Source organism: Brugia malayi, assembly GCF_000002995.4.
Source record: "Brugia malayi strain FR3 genome assembly, contig: Bm_v4_Chr4_scaffold_001, whole genome shotgun sequence".
Lineage (NCBI taxonomy): Eukaryota > Metazoa > Nematoda > Chromadorea > Rhabditida > Onchocercidae > Brugia > Brugia malayi.
Window position 1 is genome coordinate 8,133,783 of NW_025062478.1, and position 21,138 is coordinate 8,154,920.

General features: G+C 31.7%; 4 protein-coding genes across 6 annotated transcripts; 2 read left to right on the top strand and 2 right to left on the bottom strand.

The window, feature by feature from the left end:
• Positions 1-528: 528 nt before the first annotated feature.
• Bma-unc-112 (Uncharacterized protein) lies at positions 529-6,237 on the top strand (the record flags this gene model as incomplete). Its single annotated transcript, XM_001901563.2, has 18 exons — positions 529-676; positions 1,074-1,215; positions 1,476-1,567; positions 1,678-1,793; positions 1,983-2,174; positions 2,311-2,501; positions 2,794-2,878; positions 3,015-3,122; positions 3,213-3,293; positions 3,410-3,495; positions 3,766-3,890; positions 4,134-4,240; positions 4,477-4,600; positions 4,842-4,960; positions 5,275-5,405; positions 5,508-5,649; positions 5,947-6,000; positions 6,127-6,237. 18 exons carry the CDS (start codon positions 529-531, stop codon positions 6,235-6,237), a joined length of 2,154 nt encoding a protein of 717 aa, XP_001901598.1.
• Positions 6,238-7,131: 894 nt separating this feature from the next.
• Bm2879 (Uncharacterized protein) lies at positions 7,132-8,681 on the bottom strand (the record flags this gene model as incomplete). Its single annotated transcript, XM_001901562.2, has 5 exons — positions 7,132-7,242; positions 7,556-7,664; positions 7,731-7,956; positions 8,315-8,423; positions 8,586-8,681. The coding sequence occupies 5 exons, from the start codon at positions 8,679-8,681 to the stop codon at positions 7,132-7,134; spliced, it is 651 nt and encodes a 216-aa protein (XP_001901597.2).
• Positions 8,682-9,162: 481 nt separating this feature from the next.
• Positions 9,163-14,129, bottom strand: Bma-dhs-17 (Uncharacterized protein; the record flags this gene model as incomplete). Of its 3 annotated transcripts, XM_001901561.2 has the most annotated exons (9): positions 9,163-9,388; positions 9,659-9,835; positions 10,129-10,232; positions 11,301-11,598; positions 11,903-12,091; positions 12,396-12,499; positions 13,260-13,382; positions 13,534-13,671; positions 14,022-14,129. In XM_001901561.2, 9 exons carry the CDS (start codon positions 14,127-14,129, stop codon positions 9,163-9,165), a joined length of 1,467 nt encoding a protein of 488 aa, XP_001901596.1. The 3 variants fall into 3 exon arrangements, with proteins under 3 accessions (XP_001901596.1, XP_042938030.1, XP_042938031.1); XM_043082096.1 differs by lacking the exons at positions 11,301-11,598; positions 11,903-12,091; positions 12,396-12,499; XM_043082097.1 differs by lacking the exons at positions 11,301-11,598; positions 11,903-12,091; positions 12,396-12,499; positions 14,022-14,129 and having other exon boundaries at positions 13,534-13,605.
• A 3,524-nt stretch (positions 14,130-17,653) lies between these two features.
• Positions 17,654-20,868, top strand: Bma-cdkr-3 (Uncharacterized protein; the record flags this gene model as incomplete). The annotated part of the gene is made up of 13 exons (XM_043082098.1): positions 17,654-17,714; positions 17,804-17,935; positions 18,034-18,143; positions 18,329-18,457; positions 18,533-18,623; positions 18,794-18,926; positions 19,141-19,282; positions 19,454-19,562; positions 19,671-19,765; positions 19,904-20,005; positions 20,103-20,209; positions 20,501-20,672; positions 20,785-20,868. 13 exons carry the CDS (start codon positions 17,654-17,656, stop codon positions 20,866-20,868), a joined length of 1,467 nt encoding a protein of 488 aa, XP_042938032.1.
• Positions 20,869-21,138: the final 270 nt, after the last annotated feature.

Sequence of the window (21,138 nt, forward strand, 5' to 3'; positions counted from 1 at the left end):
CCTGACTATCTTACAATTAGCGTCTCTTTCTTGTCTGCCACATCATTCTGATTATTTTCTTACTCCTCTGCTTACTTGTTTGCTCGAATCTATCACTAAAAGCTATTCGTAAATGCGTCTTATTTATGTATATATGTATGTATGTATGCACACTAACTGATGCCATAAACACGCTGCATTCACAAGATAATTAGCTGACTCTGGTGGGCAAGCAAGAACTGCAGCAGTGCAACTGTGAAGTTGGGTGATGGAAGCAGGGCATAAGCTAACATCCATGCAGCCACTCACTTAGGGCCAATATTCTACCATCGGTTGCTTCCTATTTACTGTGAGTGACATGTGTTAAGTTTTTATATGAATTTTTATGAAAAATAATGTTTGGTAAGTATTCATATGCCGACACTTTTCTCTCCAACGATTTGTCAAATGTTATCCCTTACATTCAGATACGAATTGACGTGTTGTGTCGCGTAAATTGTATAGTTTATATTTTCATAAAGTTAATGAAAATTATCATTAAGGGAAACAATGACACATTTGGTGGAGAGCGATGTAACTAACGATGGCAGTTGGCAAATTTCGATTTTGGTTACTGATTTGAACATCCAGCGAAATTTATATGTTACCGGGTCGTTGCACATTGGTGGTTTAATGCTTAGACTGGTCGATGAAGTTGGTTCGTCCTTCATCGTATTAATTATAATTAGTATATTATATCCTTCAGCTGAGTTACCTTCCAAAAATATACCGTCAGTGTAAGGAAAATTCATTTTCTAATTTTAACTTAGAGTTTTAATTCCGCCTGTCTCATATTTTCTCTCGCTACTTACCAGAAATAATTTTGATTTCGTACAAGAAAATGGCTTTCATTTTTTAGAAGTACTTTAGAAAACTTCGTTTATTCAAAAAATCCATGAATTTTTTGTTGATATACTGAAATCTCAGTAAGCATTTCTTATTAATCGACCTCTTTAATGATGATGTTTATTGCGTACAGAATAAAATTTTTTTCAAAATGTTACAATGAAATATCAAGTCTTTCATTCATATGTAAAAAGAGAAAAGATTTACAGATGTGAGCAAAGATTGGAGTGATCATGCACTTTGGTGGCCCGAAAAAAGACGTTGGCTCACTCATACACGCAGCACTCTGGATCAAATTGGTATTACCGCAAATTGCAACTTGGAGTTTACTCCTCAGCACAAGCTGGCAATGTTTGTTTTATAGGTTATTTAACTGGAAATGTTATGTATGTAGCAGATAAACCGCGTTAAGAAAACAAGGCGGATTTTACTCATCTTGTTTAATATTTTTATTCTGTAAAAAATGTGTAGTTTTTGGCAGAACTCTACCTGTTGATGATAGTTGGTAAATAACTGTGTGCTGAACTAAAGCTATTTTTGTCTACATCGCTAGATAAATTTCGTGTATTTAGGACTCAAAACCCAATTTTCTTATTTAAAAATATTTCCAGCGTGCAATTACCGGATTTACAAATGATTGATGCACGCTTGGATTTTTCTGTTAATATTGTTCGTGCCACACAACAACTTTGTCGAGAAATCGGTGAGCTATTTCCATCTGTAGTATGTTCCTAAGTGGGTTTTTATAATATTTTATATATTTAACAATAACTCGGAAGGAAGTTACTACGATGAACGAAATTTAAATTTCAGGCATAAGGTACTCTGAGGAATTGTCGCTAGTACGATTTATACCACCGGAGCTTCTCAGGAAAGGTCTCGGATTTGAGCTAGATCAAGCTGGTCCGCAGCAATTGCCACACTTAGAGGTAGGTATATATTGCTAGCTTCAGTAGTAAAAATCGGTTTTACACTGTTTTGAAATCAGCAGTCAATTTAAATTCCTTTGGAATCTTAGTTCAAATATGAAATGCTAAAACTTGATTTTTTTTTTTTTACATATACCCAAGATAAAAATTTGAATTGCACGAATTTTCATTTTTATAAGTGTTTTTCAGGAATCAATTGGTCCTGGGACCCTTCGACGACAGAAACCGATTAGTGCATCAACTTCCAACTTATCCCGACCACTTCGTCGAGGTACCAGTCCAGGGTTGTCAACGAGTGGCCAAATATTTAATGCTAGTGAGCTCGGCTCACTTCCGCGTGCAGGAACAGTTCCACGAGGCGTAAGCCCTGGTCCTGGTGCTGTACGTTTTTCTTTTAATTACCTTATTTTTACATTATTGTTTTTTGTTTTTTGGATGCTTACTTAAGGTTTAATATATATCCAAGATTTAAAGGTAAATAAAACATTTAGTTTTCAAAAGTCTTTCAAATTTGCAGTACGGTGGTTCAATTGGTCGCAACCCCATTATGCCTTCCGTTTCATTCTGTGAAGGGCTCGAAAATGAGCAGTATGACATGGCGCTTGTGCAGTCACCACGAATTATTCCTAGTAAAGAAATGAGTGTCTTTAGGCCACAGAACTATGCAGAAAAAGCAGCGCTCAATCGTGGTTGGCTTGATTCGTCGAGGTAAAGTATTCAGCTAAAATCCTTACTTGTAAAATTGGTCTGCTTTGGAATATTAGGGGTATTAATGAATAAGAATCTTGGAAAGGATAGTGTGTGAAGGTAATATAATATTTCGATTGAGGGTGCCTGTTAATTAATAAATTTCGTTTTAGAGATCTTATTTTGAGGGCTTTTGATCTTATACACACTATTAAAAAAGTTTAAAAAGAAAATAGAAAACATTACACACGAATCTCCATGAATAACAGTTAATAGATAGTACAACTTTTTTCCATACAACGGCATTTTGTAGGTCCCTTATGGAGCAAGGCATATCCGAAGGTGACATGGTTCTTCTACGATTCAAATACATGTCATTTTTTGACATAAATCCCAAGGTATATGTTTGCTATTTTTCGATTATATTTTTCAATTTTCTAAAAAATAGTAATAAAGTTAAAAAAAAAAAAACTCTTAAGATGCAAAATTTTTATATTTGAAGTGCGAAACTTACATATTATGATGTCTTTTTAGTACGACCCGGTACGTATCAATCAGTTGTACGAACAGGCGAAATGGTCGATTCTGCTTGAAGAATTTGATCATACTGAGGAAGAAGCTATGCTTTTTGCTGCATTGCAAGTTTGTTTTTAAACCTTTGTTAAAGTCGTGAGAAAATTCAAGTTTTTAAACAAGGTCTTGCTTCTACAAACAAACATATTTCATTTGCAGTTACAAGCTACCCTACAGCGTGATTTGCCGGAACCAGAAGTTCCAGAGAAAGATGATGTGGATTTATTACTTGATGAACTTGTATGTCATTATTTTGAATCATGAATCTTGTAGTTTTTTAAACTTTTCATTTGTTATGATAAATTAAGTCTTTTAAATGTCTGTTCCACTTTGAGAACTGTATGAATATTGTTCAGGAGCAAAATCTGGACGCTGCAGCTTTCAATCGTAAGGCGGATCTTACGCAAGTGCCTGAACTTGCCGATTATCTCAAATATATGAAGTAACAATTGACAGACTAAATTTCTTGTAAATTTGCATCAGTAGCTAATTATCTTAAAATTTTGAAACATATGAAAAGTATTGAGAAATCAGATAAACAATGAGGGACCAGCTTTATTGAATAATAAATGCATTCAGTTTTATTCTTGTAACTGTTTTTATTCACTGTTGCATCTTGAACTGACTTGCATCTGTTCCGTTGAACTGATTGCTTCTTTTTATGTCAAAATTTTAGCTGACATTTCTACCTTGACAGGAACATATGATTCAGGCCGAAAAAAATAGCATTCAAAGGCTTTAAACGAGCATATTTCTCATTTCGAGATTTACATCTCAGTTGGCATCAGAATTCGAATGACATGAACGGTCCACCAGTGGGGCATTTCTGCCTTAAAGGTCTGCTTTCTTCTTGAGTCTATTTTTTTTGTCAGTTTTGGTTCTTGTGGTATTGCATAACTTGTTACCCAAGATCTTAACAGGACTTTATAGATGGTGCTCGTTATATTGATCAAATATTTTCATAAAGGTAACTGTTCTTGTACAATTAGAATATAATAGAAAACCGTCAAGTTCTTCGTAGAAGTGTTCTGAAGTTCAGATCTCATTTTTTTCTTTTACTACAAAAACTCTATTTTTTAGGATGTGAGGTAACACCAGATGTTTTTTTGGCACAATCAAAATTCCATATCAAACTGCTTATACCGAGTAGTGAAGGCATGAGTGAAATGATTTTAAAGTGTGACACGGTGAGTTCGTATAAGAAATGTTTGAGACAATGAGTTTAACAGAGAAATTAGTTAGTTTTTTTTTTTTATATGGAGAAATGCTCTATTGCATACATAACTCATGCATAACCATATTGGTAGTGACATGAAGGTAAAAACATAGTTAAGGTCGACGAATTTTCCTTTCGAATTGGTTTTTATGAATGTTTGCGAAGATATTGCATGAAAAGTGGTTTAGAAGTTTTTTTTTCTTGTAGGAGCATCAATATGCGCGTTGGATGGCTGCATGCCGTCTTGCTTCGCGTGGAAAAACGATGGCTGATGCGAGTTATCAGTTAGAAGTTGATTCTATTAAAAAACTTCTTCAAATGCAGTTAGGAGGTTTTTGAATTTTCTTTTATTCGTTATTTAATCTAGCAGATCGATTCGAAGTAAAGTTATTATTTGATTCTTAATTTCATAATTTCTTTAGAATGAATGATAAAATTTATGTTTGTTGAATATATACTCATTGAATATTGTTGCTCTGTTTAAAGTAATTTGGAACATTTGCATAACTATGAAGGCTAAAAAATCAATTCAGTTGCAATAAATTTTAATGTGAATTTGTCCTTTTTTTCAGTGGCAGGTGCGCCGAATAGCGTTATGAAAAAACATCTTGCTGTAGAATTGCCTCCTGATTTTAATGTTGACGAATTTGTTTCACAGAGATATGCTCGTAGGGCGCGTTCAAGGCAAGCAGTAAGTTCATTTTCAGAACCTGTATTATGCATAATTCGAGGCAAATACTTTGTTAATTTGTGATATGGAAGAATGAAAAATTAGAATGTTGCTCTGTCCAAATCATATCATTTATTTTCCATTTAAATTTTGGGTGCTGAGATATTTAGGAAATGTTAAACCTTTAACTTTCGAAGCCTTCCCTTGCTTCGTTCGTTTTATAGCACATTTTTTTCATTTATGCAAGCTGTTTCTAGCTGATACTTTCAGCATTTTGCTTATCTTTGTAATCAACTTTTTTTGTTAAATCATTTTGTGATTAGTTATTGTTGCAGCTCCAACAACGAATCACGGAAGCACATTCAAGTGTTCGAAATCTGTCGAGCACGGAAGCGAAATTACAATATATACGAGCATGGGAAGCACTACCAGAACATGGCATCCATTACTTCATCGTTCGATTCAGGTTTTTGGATTTTTGTAAAATTTTTGAAAGATTAAGTTTTCTTTGTTTCGCAAATGCATTAGGATTATCTCTCTATATACATAATTCTTCTTCCCTTTTTAGAAATAGTAGGAAATCGGAATTGATGGGTATTGCTTTCAACAGAATGATGAGAATGAATATAGATACGGGAGAAAGTTTGAAAACATGGAGGTTTTCAACGATGAAAAAGTGGCATGTGAATTGGGAAATTCGACATCTAAAAGTGGCTTTGATTTTTTTTTTTTTATATTTTTTGTATTTTTGTAAGATATATCTTGTAGATACCACATAATTTCGAGTATCTTTTGTACTTATTTAATCATACTCGATTTTAGTTACAATTAAAATGAAATCAAAACTAGTTTGTTGAGAAATTGGATAATTTCGGATAAAAGTATGATATGAATTAAGTGAAATTAAGGTTTTTGATTTGTAAAGTGAACGCAACTAGAACTTGAATATAATAACATTTTCATGAATACTTCTGCAATTAAGATAAAAAGGGTTTTTTGATTTCCAGATACAGTTCGAAGATGAAGATATCGAATTCAAACCTCTGTCTGCGGATTGCAAGGTTATTTTTTGGTAAAAAAATAATTTTTTTTTGGTTTTCTTGGTTTGTAGATGCAGTTTAATAATTCCCAAATATTAAACACTGTCATGAATTCCAAGGATTAAAATTTCTATGACTTCTTCTCAGGTTGCACATGAATTTATTGGTGGTTATATTTTCCTGTCGCTGCGAAACAAGGAACAAAATCAAGCATTGAATGAAGAGCTTTTCCACAAATTAACTGGTGGATGGGCTTAAAACTAATGGTGTTTTTTTTTTTTTTTTTTTTTTTTTTTTGTAAGGATTTTATCCAGTTTAGCATCACTGCCAATAATTAAAAAGAAACATAAAAAAACTTATTTTAATCTGAAATTAAAATCAACAAAAGTTGTTATATAGTTTGGTGATATTTCGCTCTGAAAGATATTGGTGATCGAATCCACTGACATTAGAAGAGGTTCTAGCGATTCAGACAAGATTTTAGAATTCATTCTCTAAAAATCGGATTGACGGTTTTCATTTAGCACAATCTATATATTTGTTTGTTCCTTTTCTTGTGTATTTGATGCTGTCTACACTTTTCTTAATTGCTCTTTTCTGTGTGCCTTCGATTTTTTTCTTTTTAATGTGTAATTATTCAAATAATCCTTATCCATTCATTTTGGTTGGTTTCATATTAAGCGTTTTTCACTTTTTTCGTCAAAACTGCCTCTGCCACTTGAGAGTGATAAGAAAGATTTTAATAAAACGCTGATTACGAATATTAAGTTCTGCCAGATTTCAAGCATGAATCATGCAAAGTCATCCCACTTTCAAATTATGATATCTCTTATTGCATTTAATTCTAATTTATAACTTTCGGTTTTACTTTAATTTTCGAAATATAAATGCATACATTCTGGATTACCTATTTTCTTTCGATCCCTTCTTGCGTATGTTTTTCTACACAAGGGCACAAGTTAATTTGGGTTTCATGATCCTTTTGCTGGTTACTTTCCTCGATTTTCGTTGGACCGAATTACAATACTTTATTTGTGTTATAGACTCTTAATGTTTGCCTTTAAGCAGTTAAACTATATATATATGGTGCCATATTCCTAATATCAAAATGGATCTTGAAAACAAGACGCATACATCTTCAAATTCTGTTACTTATTTACACCGGTTTTTGAAAAACCACATTAGACCATAAAGCATTCCGGGAGAACTTGCTACTTCTTTTTGCTCACAATACTTCTGCGCTTCGGGTATCGTCATGAAAATCTGAAGAAGGACATTTATCAACCAGCGAATGGATTATGAATTATTTGCTGATACCAATAACACAATAAAGAACTAGAACGACAGACCTGCTCGACACATTTTACATCAATATAACCGGACAGCTAGCATTGTTTCTCTTTTGCTAGCTTTGAAAAATTGTAGTTACATTCTTCAGCAGTTGGGATATACGTGGAATTACTATCCGGCTTATTAAAACACCGGGAAATTGGTTTTCTAATCATTCCAAACAGTTTCAAAAGGAAACTTGCTGAAGCATTAACTATTTAAAAAAAACAATTGTGATAATACAAACCTTTTCGATTTTCTCAGAATCTACACCACCTCCTTCACTAACTTTCATCGTTTCGTCAATCTCAGCGTAAAACAATTCTTGTTGGGCACCCGATGAACCCACACCTGTTCTAAAATATCAGAAAACATTTTTATAGATTCAATTGACAAACCAAAGGAGAATTCGGAATACTTACACAAACGTTTTTATGCTCTTAATGTCATTTTCGTTGACCTTATAACCACACTCTTCATTAATTTCTTCTTGAATATGTTTTCTCCAACTAATATTCGGTTTGTCAATAAGACCGGCACAAAGTTCCACCGTTTCACCCATACTTATTGGATATTTTGACCAATTTATTTCATTCCACTTTTTATTAACATTCTCATCCAGTCTACGTACTCTTGATATATAAACAGCTGAAAGAAATAAAAGGATGGTTGAATCATTACCGGAACTCAAAGTCAGACGTTATCGTACATTTATAAATAGTACTGCGCATATTCTTATAACCAATAGATTTAATTCTCGCAGAGTATTAAAATCATAAGAAAGTTCATTTTTTTCAAACTATTCTAACTTTTAAAGCTAATGAGACATAATCCTAAACTTTCGAAATTGAAGAAGCTTTATTGGACTAAAGGTAACTCAAATTACGGTAACTGAAAAAATTTACGACACACTGTCAAGTATAAACTAACAAAATATCCTTGAACTATTTAAATTGTTCGTGTTTAAAGTTTTCCCAAAAACATGCCAAATCAATCAGACGCCTACCTGGTCGGAACTGTTTTACAAACAGTAGAGAGTGCTTCTGTTTATGATATAACAAACAGGCAACACTGTCGTGACGTAAAACAAGATCCCATTTGATAAGCTTGCCACCCTAAAACCATTCCACCTTGAAGAATGCACGCGTGTTCCAAGAGGAAAAGGTTAGAAATTAATTTTGAGAGATAAGAAACTAGCGGAACTAACGAATCGTCATCGTTTAACGGTCTTAGGACAAAACACAACACAAACAAATAAAACAATTGAACATACATACCCTTTTGAATTTCATTCTCATAGGTCGAATAAACTGAGAATCACGGACGTCCTCGAAAATCTCAACCTCCACTGGGAATTCTTCGCTTTCAGCCATTTGGAATACTATCTCTCAGTAGTCTGCATAACACAAGTAATTGAAATATTTGACTTGAAAGACTTTCAAAATAATTCATCTAAACAAGCTCGCCATTTACTAACAACTGGAAATGAAACGACACTGGCAGAAAAGCAAAACTATTTAAAATGAAGAGCTGCTTTACGAAATATCAAATTTATTTAGCCTTTAGCATAAAAAAAAGAATCATAAAAAGCCACTAAATTTATCCCCGAACTTACGCAACAAATGACTAACAAATCGTTAAACTGGACAAACAGTAGAACAAACGATAAATATGATAAGCTGAGAAGCTATGACATAAGGAAAGTAGTTTGGATTTCCAATGAGGATTATTTTATAACAAGTTAAGAATTTACAAAATCAATCATTTTAAATACAGGACCCAACAAAAAAGGTGAGATAATTTCCAAAAAACAATCATTCACCAATATAAATTCTTTAAACTAGGAAAAAAAAATCATATTTTCGGAAGTTTAATGCCTTTCTTTTCGCATAGTTTATCAGTTAGCTGCCACAGATTTTCCTGTTGCTTCTCATCCACTGCATCTTTGAATAATTTGGTGATACGCTTACAGTTACGGTCGTAATAAGCACCATTCACGTTCGTAACACTATCAGAGGTACAGAGAAAGACGCAAGATCGAGAACCTTCGCAAACAGGAACTCCACTATAACCACCAGCTCTGAAATTTGTTGAAATTTCTATTCAAACTTATTTATGGAAATGATATTGGATTTTAACTAACGTTCAAAAATAATTCAAATAAATGTGAATAAAAGCACTGCAAACATGCAAGAAGGGAAAATTTTCCAGAGATTTGAAAGCAATGTCTTGGGTGTTTAAGAGCAACATAATGTTTAAAAAATGCTCACTGTCCGTTACTACTACTTTATTTCAAAAATCTAATATTTTAAGGCAACTTTGTAGTTTGACAGTGTCTCTTCGAACTAACCTTAAAAGTTTCGTCTCGATGATGCCTGGTTCCAAAACGTTACAAGTAACTCCAGATCTGCTGAACAAACGAGCTAACTTGAACGTCATCAAGTGAATCATAAGCTTTGTACGTGAGTACTGCGTGTACTTCTCATAAGTTTTCGAACTTTCTAAATCTGACCAATCTAGAGAATACCTGAAATTGTACTTCATTGCAGGAAAAGTCCTATTGAAAGCGGTTTTCATCTGTATTTTCTAGAAAGCAAAAATGAGTTATTAGAAATTATAAGATCATCACATGTGGTCTATATCACATATATAGAATACCATCATCACTTCATTTTAAAATAAAGATTATCGTGTATGTACTGATCTCCGTGCCACTGTTTCAAAGTTCCAAAATTATGCAAGAAATTTTTGTCCATAAACTTTATTTCTAGCTTCCATTTTATCTAAATACTAAACAACCAAACAAAATAAGAAACAAACCATTCGTAGCAAATGCTGCTTACAAGAACCAGTCGAGATGGAACATTCTTCTTCAGCAAACTGAACAGCGATCTTGATAGGATATAATGCGCAAGATAATTCACCTGTGATGAACCAAAATAATTTTACTTTCTCTTACCACAGCAGGGACTAGATTTAATCATTGTTAAAGAATCACTGATATGGATAACACTGGAAATTAAATTTAAATAATTTTTTTATCGAAGTTGAAACAAAGTAATTTAGATATTATCATTAATTTCCAATATGGTTTGAACTTCTTTGGTAACTATTACCACACATTTCAAATAACATATCAATGTGAAAAATAGTAAGCCAGAACTATCCAAGAACCAACTGACACAAATATCAATATTAAAAAAAAAAAAAAAAAAAAAAAAAAAACTTGCTGTCAGTTTTGAATCATTTCAGAATAAACAAAAGAAGTGGAGAATTTCCCTACAGTGTATTCAAAACACATGCAGAGATAAGATGTTATGATGTTCACCTATGATAAAAAATGATCTCGTAGAAACAGAAAACGGCTTCTTGGAATTTCCAGCGATAAAAAAGTTATGAAATAAACTATTATATATTCCATAGTTATAGGAGCTCAGAAGAATAGTAACGCAAACCAGTTCACTTTTCATACAAAACACTTCAAAACGATCATTTTTTGTTTTTTAGAATTTGATCCCTAGTTAAAAATCGAAATTAAAAAAAGTCACAACCTCGCAGTTGAAAATCGTCACCAATCCTTCGTTAGCAATACATAAACATGAGTGAAAGACAGGAAAATTATGAGATCACGAAGATAAAATGAAAGGCATCTTATAAAAGCACGACAAAAGAATTTTTTTAGAATTGTGAAATCGTTTAAATTAGTTTGTTCAATGAAATCATTTAAGAACTATTACATTTTTAAATGAAAAGATTTCAGCTACAGATAAATGCATAACTAAAAGAAAAATGGAAGACGAACTTCGTTAAATTCTTACGACTAATATAATTTTTGTCGCACTGTTGCAGGTTCAAAAACTAAAAACAAATTTCATTCATAAAAACCCGCAAAAATAATGTGAAAGAAAAAAAAAAGAAACTATTACATGAGGTGAAATTTAAAGCTCTTTAAAAGAAGGATCACATCATCAGTCGATCGTGCTACTTCATACATTATAATCCTGTCTATGATTACTGCAGTTGACATTATTGATCGTACAATTTGCAGCAAAGAGAGGTGAACCAGAATTTAGATAATCTTTACACAATTGTTCACTCATTTCCCATAGTTTTTGCTGCAATCGTTCATCGGTAGCATCCGAACCACTGCGTGTCTGCTTTCCATGGCAATCAAAATATTTACCACTAACATTTTCTAGTGCAGGAGATTCAACCAATGTTAAAAGTGTGCTAACACCACTACTTAATACCAATGCGGTATCAGAAGATGATAGCGATGTACTTCGTGATCTGAAAATTATTGACCATGCTGCTTTTTTGCGCTTAATAATAGTTACTACTACAAATAAACATTAAGCATTGACCCTACATATTTGAGAAATAAACATGAGTAAGTTGCAACTTTTGTGAAAACATACTGTTCAAAATAAACCATCAAATTAATTAGCAGTACTGCTTTAGCAGCTTTTTTTATGATTTATAACTAAATATGAGTATCATTCATACTTCCTTACCATTATAAGTACTTACCCATTAAATATTAAATTTCCAAGTATCTATGAATTCTTAATTTCGAAAGTCACTAATATCTTACCTCCGACCTCGCGGCTCCATATTTCCCAGATCGACAACATTAGAGGTAACCCGAAATTGACACCCTTGCCTGACCAAAAGACGATGAAGGGCAAATGATGTTAAATGATTCATTAGTTTTGTCCTCGAAAACTGAAGATATTTTTCATATTCCCGCTCAGCCATCACATCCTTCCAATCAATTTTATGCCTGAAAGAAAATTTTTATCAAATTTAACTTCATCGTTGCAGCAAGTTGAAGAAAATCACGGTTTTTAATTTTTGATATTTTCCACTTCTCATTGCTCCTCTTTTTTCGCAAGAAACTCCCTGTTTTTTCTTTCTAATTTCTGATTTATTATTAATTTTTTTATTTTTATTATCAACGGTGTTTAAGAGGGCTGTATTTGATAAACCACTGAAGAATATTTGAATCGACAAAAAAGACGGATTTCGCTAACCTATAATGGTAATAGAAACAAAAGATTAAAACTAGAAAAAAAAAAAAAACTCACCAACTATGAAGACTGCTACTGACAATAATAACCCTTGAAGGTTGATTTTGTTTTAATAGTGCAAGTAAACGATTTATGATAAGGAAATGTGCCAAATGATTAATCTGAAAGGCTTCATTTGGAAAGAAAACAAGATTATATGGAGAACGGGCAGAATATGGCAGAGCGAATAAGCAGAACAATTCATAACTGGGAGATGAAAAATTGAAAGAATTAATACACCAAACATATCGCCATTTATATCGCAAGAAATTGTATCTAATCATTCATAACAATAAATGATAAATAGTATACGACATAAAATTATATGTCTATTAGTTCTTCAAACGAATTTAAGAGTGATTTATAAAGTACTAGAAATTCAAAACTGAAACACAATTGACAAAATGATAAATAATGACAAAACTGATTTCGAAATCAAAAAACAAAGATGAAGAATATATGAGACATTCTTATATAGTGCATTTAGGAAATCCAAACATTTCTATCAGTTATTGTTCAAAAACAATTCTCAGTTTGACCACTAAATTTATTATTAGTACGCCTCATCTTTTCAAAAACACTATGTCAGAAGAATAAAGCTTTCTAATCCAAGAAATAAACATTGTTTTATGACAATCAGCTGTAAAATAAAGTATAAAATAAATTTAGTTTCAATTTTTGAAGTTTAAATTCTAATTCACTACATGTTCATTATCCATAAAATCTTAGTTAAAACGAATCAATTTGCATATTAAGTACTAAAAGCACTATACAATATAGTCTAATAAACAAAGAGAGGCATATTGAAAGCCTGCACAAAAACTGTACATTTCCTAAAGAAATGTCGAAACATTTTTTAAGCACATTAGTGAAATTGCTTACTTGAAAAGTTAATTCCAACCCATTTCGACTTTCTGCTCTTTTAGGTAAAAGAACACCGGCATTACACAATAGAACATTCAACAGCGGAAATCGCTTTTGAACATCCGTAGCCAAATCAGAAACCTGTAATAAGTAGTGGGTAAAATCATGGATTACTAATAAAATAGAGTATTTATTTAAAAGAAATGGAAAAAATAAAGCATAGAATCGTCAAAGAAAACAAGAATTGAACTAGTTCAAATGAAAAATAAGGTCACTGAATTCCATAACTCACCTCTTTCAAATCTGAAAAGTCACCAACAACAAAATCAAGATTTGACTTATCCGGTAATTTGCCCTCACGCATAATGTAGTCAATGGTTGCTTCACATTTTTCAATGTTCCTTCCATGCACAATAACGAAATTTTCTTTCTGAAAAGATTATGTCTTTATATCAAAAAAGAAAGATATCTAGTAAGATTTAGAATTAAACTGGGTTGTGAAAGAGTACTGTAAAAGGTCTCACAGCCCTAATAAGGTTGATAATTTGATTAACCTTACGTTATTAAATACATGAGCTAAGCCTTTTACTTCTCGTTTCAAAAAATCGAAGCTCGGATACCATGAATACATAGATGTGTTGCAACAGCTGTTTCAAGAATTCAAAAAAGAAAATTAAAAGGAGGTATCCTGCATGTTTGCACGAGCACTTATACAAGCACTTTTGCTCTTATGAATTTGTGACTTCATGAATATTTCAGAATTAGGGAAATAAAGCTCACATTTCGCACGGCTAATTCCAGAGCAGTTTGTCTACCAATGCCATCTGTTGAACCCGTAATGAGAATTATCCTTTTGAAGCTATTATGACATTCATTTTTCTCAGCCATGCCAAAAAAAAGTTACTTCAAAACTTAGATAAAACATTTTCTGATATACACAGCATCACCGCACGCAGCTCGTGACTCATTCTTAATTAATGAATAATGTTAGTTAAAATATTTGCGAATTATATTGAATAAGAATAAAGATGATGAAGACATGAAAAATACATTCTAGTGTGCTAATTTTTTCTAGTTAATTTTATCAGGGTCACTTCATTTCTCCCCTATTATGGCTTATAATTCATTCTTCGATTATTCTTTCACCAGAGCTTAGCTCCTCAACTTTTTCCTCCTGATCCTGTAATGATTACTAAAACCTTACGATGAACATAAAAAAGGACAAAAAGAAAGTGTTTATGAAGACTGCGCTAAATATATCTGTCAGGTTGTTGTTAATCAAAAGGGGAGAATTTTTTAATTACTGAAAATGAGAAAAAGAATTTTTTCTCAGGTTATTTTAGAGCAAAGAAAGTACGGAAACAGTAAAAATGGGGATCAAAAAAAGAAAATGAAGAAGCAGAAGCAACAAAATTGAGAATTTTTTCTAACAATCTTCCGTACTCAATAAACAACTATTCACTTCATAACCAATCAGAGATAATATGATTATATCATTATATCAGTAATAATTACGATTTAATAGAAATATACACTGATAACTGCTGCAAAATATGACAATGACACTAACATATGGTACCTCACTTACTGTGCTAATACTTTGAAAATTAATTCCAGTCATAATTCAGGACAACAATTACAATTTGAAGTGACTTCCTCGCACTTTTTACATATAGTTCTACTCTTAATCTCCGAGCTATTTTTTCCCCGTCCTAAAATCCTTCCCACTATGCTGTTCTCAGTTTACGTTTTTTACGTTTTTTGGCCTTCTAAATTTCCAAATTTGTCAATAGTCGATGAAGTAAGGCTACATCGGAACCCATAACTAAAGAAAAGCCCCAACCCATATATATACCCAAAATGCCGAGCCGTGCTTTCCCGAAAAAAAAAATGTCTCGCTTTGGAATTTAAAGGCAATGGCTGCGTGCATGAAAAGTTGTCTGGGAATTCTCGAGATGTGTGCAGGGTTCTCTGCATTTGAATTTGTGATTCCGGGTTGTTAAGGAAGGATCTCGAGTGCTAGTGAATATTCTTTTTCAGAATTCCAATAAAACTATATATGTTTTAGTGACTAATCTCCCCTGAATTCGTGCAGTGACGAAATATTATAAAAAAGTGGACGAACTTCATATGAAGTAGAAGTTTTATAGCTTAAAAAAAATGGGACGTTCAACTAAGGAAACAAAAACCAGATTTTTTTTTCCGCAATGAGTTGATGTACTTTTAAAATAAAAGTATCGTGAAATAACTCTAAACTGTTACTTCCAGGGTATACTTCGATTTTAAAATTGATGACTTAAATCAATGTATATAATCTGAATTAATTTCGCTTTGCCAATTTATTTTTCATACAACTCAAATCACTTAACTTATAGATAAATAGATAGGAGAGAAATTAACGCCGACCGTATGTTTGGAAGTCTTTTGGATCATTTGCACTTCTTTCGAGATTCTCTTTTAACATTCATCCTCACCTTTCTTTGATTCAGCAGTTATCTGCTTCTCTTATGAAGGAAGATATATCAAATAATAATGAAAAAGTGTGAAAAAGCAAGAACAATGTGTTTTTAGATGCAGCAAGGGAAAGAGCTATAAAACAGGCAAGCAAACAACTTTGTTTCGAAATTAGAACCATCAAAATTTATTTGCATCGCTTCATCATATGAGGGTAAAAAGTAAAATAGGTTACAGTGCATTCCTCTCATATAAATGATTAATTAGCAGCTTGCATATTGGAAATATGAATTGTCAGTAAATTCATTTCAATTTCAGGCTTATTGTAAACTTACATATCAGCAAAATAATGTTTTGAGAAATCATCAAAACACCGCGGTTTTACATCTTTATACATCTTTACAACACACTTTGGATATAATTATTTGGAGCTTTAAAATTAGGATTCATAAGTACGGAGCGGGAAGAAGAGAAGATATGAGCCTACGAAAGCATGTTATTTTCAGCTATTGGAGCTGTGTAAATATTGATCTAATTATCACTGGTTCAGCAGACTTCCATATTTTAATACCAGCGAGTTTTGGCAGCTTATTATTACAAGCTTTTATTATTACTGCCACACGACAACACTTATTTTTCTCTTTGCAGGATGTTCGCTCAATTTCACTTTTATTCATAAAAACTTAAAGCAAATTTGGAATTTTTTTTCGAGATTTACTCTCGAAATAATTGCAAAGCAGCATATGGCTCTTCCATGTGTTGTGATTGGAAATGGTCAAGATTTCACTGAACTTAGACTGGTTGTAATATAAATGTTAATATAAAATAATAATGATATTCAGTAAAGTTCAGATGAATGAATTTAAGATAAAATAGAACTTCTAGATAAGAAAAGATGACTATTTAGTTTTGGAACAACAGAACTAAAGAGAAATGACAATCCATAAATTTCAGTGATTTTGGGAGAACTTAAGAAAAGAAAGTTTGACCGAATAAGGAGTGCAAAGTCTGACTGATGAGGTCTATTTTCATCAGGTTTAAAAAGTTAAAAAATGAAATTGCAGAAAGAAAATGCGTGATCGAACTTATTCAAAATAATCCCTTTTAAAATTACGGTAATCATAACAAAGCAATGTTTGGAAGTGAAGTATATATGTTTTTTAAATTTCAACTAAATTCATATTTTCATTGTAAATATTGGTCATAAATATCGGTTCTAAATTAAATCAGTTTATTTTAGAAGAAAAAATATTTATCGAAGTGGTATGTTATACACTTATATCTGTATTTATATTTTATATCTATATTTCACATTTATATTTTATATTTACATTTATATTTATATTTATTACTTATATTTATATTTACATTTACGTTTATATTTATATTTATTACTTATATTTACATTTACATTTGTCATTTATATTTAATTTATATGGAGACATACATGCTAGGTGTTTATTTTAATCCAATTCTTATTTCTTACACAATAAGAGAGAGAAGAGAATACGGTTGTGAATTACTGCTCCAAGAAGCACTTCCATCCGCACCGATACAAAAGAAGTCAGTCCCACTGTCTCTTTTTTTTGCAAAAACAAATACAAATAACGTATAAAGAGGATTTGCACAATATGGCCGCGTTTAATTTTGCATTTTGATTTCCCGTGATGCTTGTATATTTCTTGTTAACATGATGGATTAATAGAAATTACGTTTTGTATCAGGTACAGATTAATGTGATCTGTGTAATTTAGGGATGGGGTTTTATTTTAATGAATGAATTTATTTTAATGAAAAATTTAATGGATTATTTCAACAAATGAAGATTTATTTTAATGGATTTTATATTAATCAATATAATGCTGCTTTAGCTGTCAGTGATATAATTGATTGTGTTTCTCTCACATTATTGATCTGAAAGGAATTTCTCATTTTTCAAGGGATTTCAGTTCCTTTGAATGGACACTATGTTAGATGAAAAGGATATACCGATTGACATACACAGCAGCAAACTCCTGGGTATGTTAACAGTTCACTTCGTTCTGCTAAATATTCAAACAAAAAGAAATTACATTCACTCAAACAATCCTCATTGATTGTTGCTTCAGACTGGTTGTTAAGTCGACGACACTGTAATAAGGACTGGCAAAAAAATGTAATGATCATTCGCGAAAAGATCAGCGTAGCAATCCGGGATATGCCGGAAGATGAGAGGATCGTCAAATTACTCCAGGGATCCTGTAAGTATTTAAAAAAGCATTTATTATAAGTATATTAAATCTCAAGTTGTATTTTGAAAATTTTCTACGCTTGGTAACCTTTATAAGAAACCTTTCAGATATTAATTATTTTCACTGTGCTCGAATTGTCAATATTCTAAAAGATACGGAGAAGGGTACGAAGAATTTCCTAGGATATTATTCATCACAGAGAATGAATGATTGGATGGTATGAATGACATTATTTAAGAAGAAAAACTATATATATATATATTTTTCTTTCATTGGACTCTTTATGTGAAACAGTGCATGTGATCGATATAATAGTTGGTGTGTAAGATAAGATTCGAAAAGGGAACGTGTTAGATTTTTAATGTAATGATCGAAATAAGTTTAATGGAGTGAATCTTTCAGCAGATTCAACAAATGTATGAGAAAGGAAATATCCATTTGGCAGAAGCAGCTCAAATCCTTCAAAGGATGATTCAGTATGAGATCCCAGTTCTAAAAAAGCAGATTTCGAAATGTGACCAAACAATTACCGTACTGTTTTAATTTGTTTTGGCACTTAAGTTATGCTTATGCTTGTGGTCAATAAATACAGTCTAAAATTTTTAGGACTGTGTCAAAAAGGAAAAAGATTACGCAAGGCAAATGGCTGACAGTAAGAAACAATATGAGAAGGAACTGTGGAAGTTGGGTATTGAAGGTATGAAATTGGAACTTTTTAGGATAGTTTTTAATGTTGGATTTTTCAAATATTGTTTTTTATATACCATTTTTTTAGTATTGATTTAAAATTTTTTTACGTTTAATTTTCTTATTTAATATTATTATTTCTAATTTTCTATTTCTCAGCGAAATTACGGGTACTCCTAGGTGTCCACTTAAAACGTGAAATAATATCGTTGCTGACTGATTTACCATCTTTTTTGGATGAAATGACAAAGTCTATATCGTCTTTGAATGAACCGCTTCAGTATTATGAACAGTTTCAGGCATACCTACATCAGTAAGTAATTTTATATTGAAAATGATTCTAGTAAAGTTTAAGGAAGATCTGACAGTGAAGAGTTATTCAGATTATAAAGCTTATGAAATTGCATAAATTTTACATAGCATCTGCTACCTTAGCCGGTGCTGTTGATTAACAGTGACATTATGTGTGCTATAAATGGTATATATATATATTTATTGTTTCCTGTTTATTTTCCATTTTTGTATAGGAACAAGACACAAAATGTTTTATTACCACTATGTCGTTTATTGATGGAAAAAGGTGCACAAGTTACAGTTTACGAGTGGAAAAATGGTGTAAAACCAGTAAGCATTGAATCACCTTCTTTGGATGCGTGGTTAAATGAAGAGGTATTAATTTACGTTGTTAGCTTTTAAATTTACATCTTTATAGCTGAGTTTGTCTCCAGTTTTAATTTACTGCAAGAGTTTAACATTTTATTTGTATTTTTCGTTACTCTTAGAAACACATTCAGTCTTCATTAATTATTTTTTATATGAAAATGTTATGTATGTTATCAGATAAATAATGCTGAAGAAATAGATTTTGGCGACGATTTTATTGTTCCTGATGATGAAATTGATTTTGGTGATAGTAAATTTCAAATTGAAGTCGTTGGAAACGAGAAAGGTAAGTTAAATAGAATTGTTTTTCGATCTTTTTCGCTAAAAGTGTGAAAACTTATGTCTGTTGGCTCGATTTAATTTCTGAACTATCCAGTAGTTTTTTTCTTTATAGTTGATGCTAACGATGGAATAGCTCGAGGCTTAGATGCACTGACAGTACTGGAAAATTCGCAAACTCGAAGTCTTATTTACTTTGAATTGAGAGAGGTACTGCCATATTTCACAATTCTTTAATTTCTTTTTTCGACTTTTCTACTAAATTAAATTTCTCTGTAAATGTTAAACGACATAATTTTTTAAATTATTTTTGCGACCTCTTCTTTTTATTTAAATGTTATTTTTTAGTTGGAAAAATTTTTGATAATACGAAGAGAGGACGAAACTATAGAAAATGTGTCCGATATTTACATATTAGGAATTGAAGAAAGGCCTGCAGCATTAAAAAAGGTAGTTTTTTTTTTTTTTTTTTTTTTTTTAATTCTGCAAGCGAAACATCCTTCTTAAATTCCAGGTTTTAGTAATAAGTGGTTTTAAAAGCTTGCAGGTCACTGTGGAAAAAATTGATAAATGGTCGATGCATGTGAGCGAGATTATCAATAAATTAATTGATACTCAAAAGGCTATTTTGTTTCGAATACGTTCCTCACCTCAGTAAATTTCAAATAGTCATAATTTGCTAAGTTTGTTAATGAGATCTTTCCAGTTACTTTATTGTGAAGGAGTTGAGAAAGAAATTTCGCTTTTTTGCGAAATTATTTTATACATAAATAATTTTGAACCATTTGCATAACTTTAATTTTTCTCGGTTTTACTCAAAATTGTTTTCCTTTATATATGGGCTTGTGAATTTTATATTTTTAAATTCCAAAACTTTTTAATTTTTGGAATCTTAAGACGATTTTAAAACTTCAAGAATTGGAAATATAGTCGTGTTGATTTGAGATATGTTGAAAAGCTGGTGGAAACATTGGAGCAGAAGCGCTCTTTAGAAGGACGTTACGAGAAAATGAGAGATCTGATGATAGAAAAACAGAGTGAGATGCGAATTAGTATGCAGAAGGCGCATGAAACATTGAATGGAATTTGTGAAGCTAGCAAACTGTTGCAAAAAGGAGCAAGTTACAATTTCTTTAGTAACTCGTTGGTAGAATTGCTCAACGACCGAAAGCGAAAAATTTTTTAATTGTGTAATATTGGTTTTTTAGTTTTATTTTTATTATTTTCAGATTGAAGAAGAAATCTCAAAAATATATAAGGGAAGGAAGGTAAATATTATGGGTGGTATAAATGTTGCGCTGATGGCTTCTTGAGAAAATTTTTATCACTGTTGCTGTAAGATACATTATTCGGTTATGGGCCTCGCTGTACAATGGAAATTTTATTTGATTTTTTGCATTGTTCTAGTTTTTATTTGGTTGTTTTAATAATTTTCGGCTGTTTTTTGATGGCCAGTGAAGTTCAGTTGAATTTATGGACTATGATTTCATTACTTTTTTTTGTAGTATTTTCGAAGAATTCGCTATAACGACGTTAGTTCAAATTTTACAACTTCAGGAAATTGTTAAGAATGCGTACTCCTT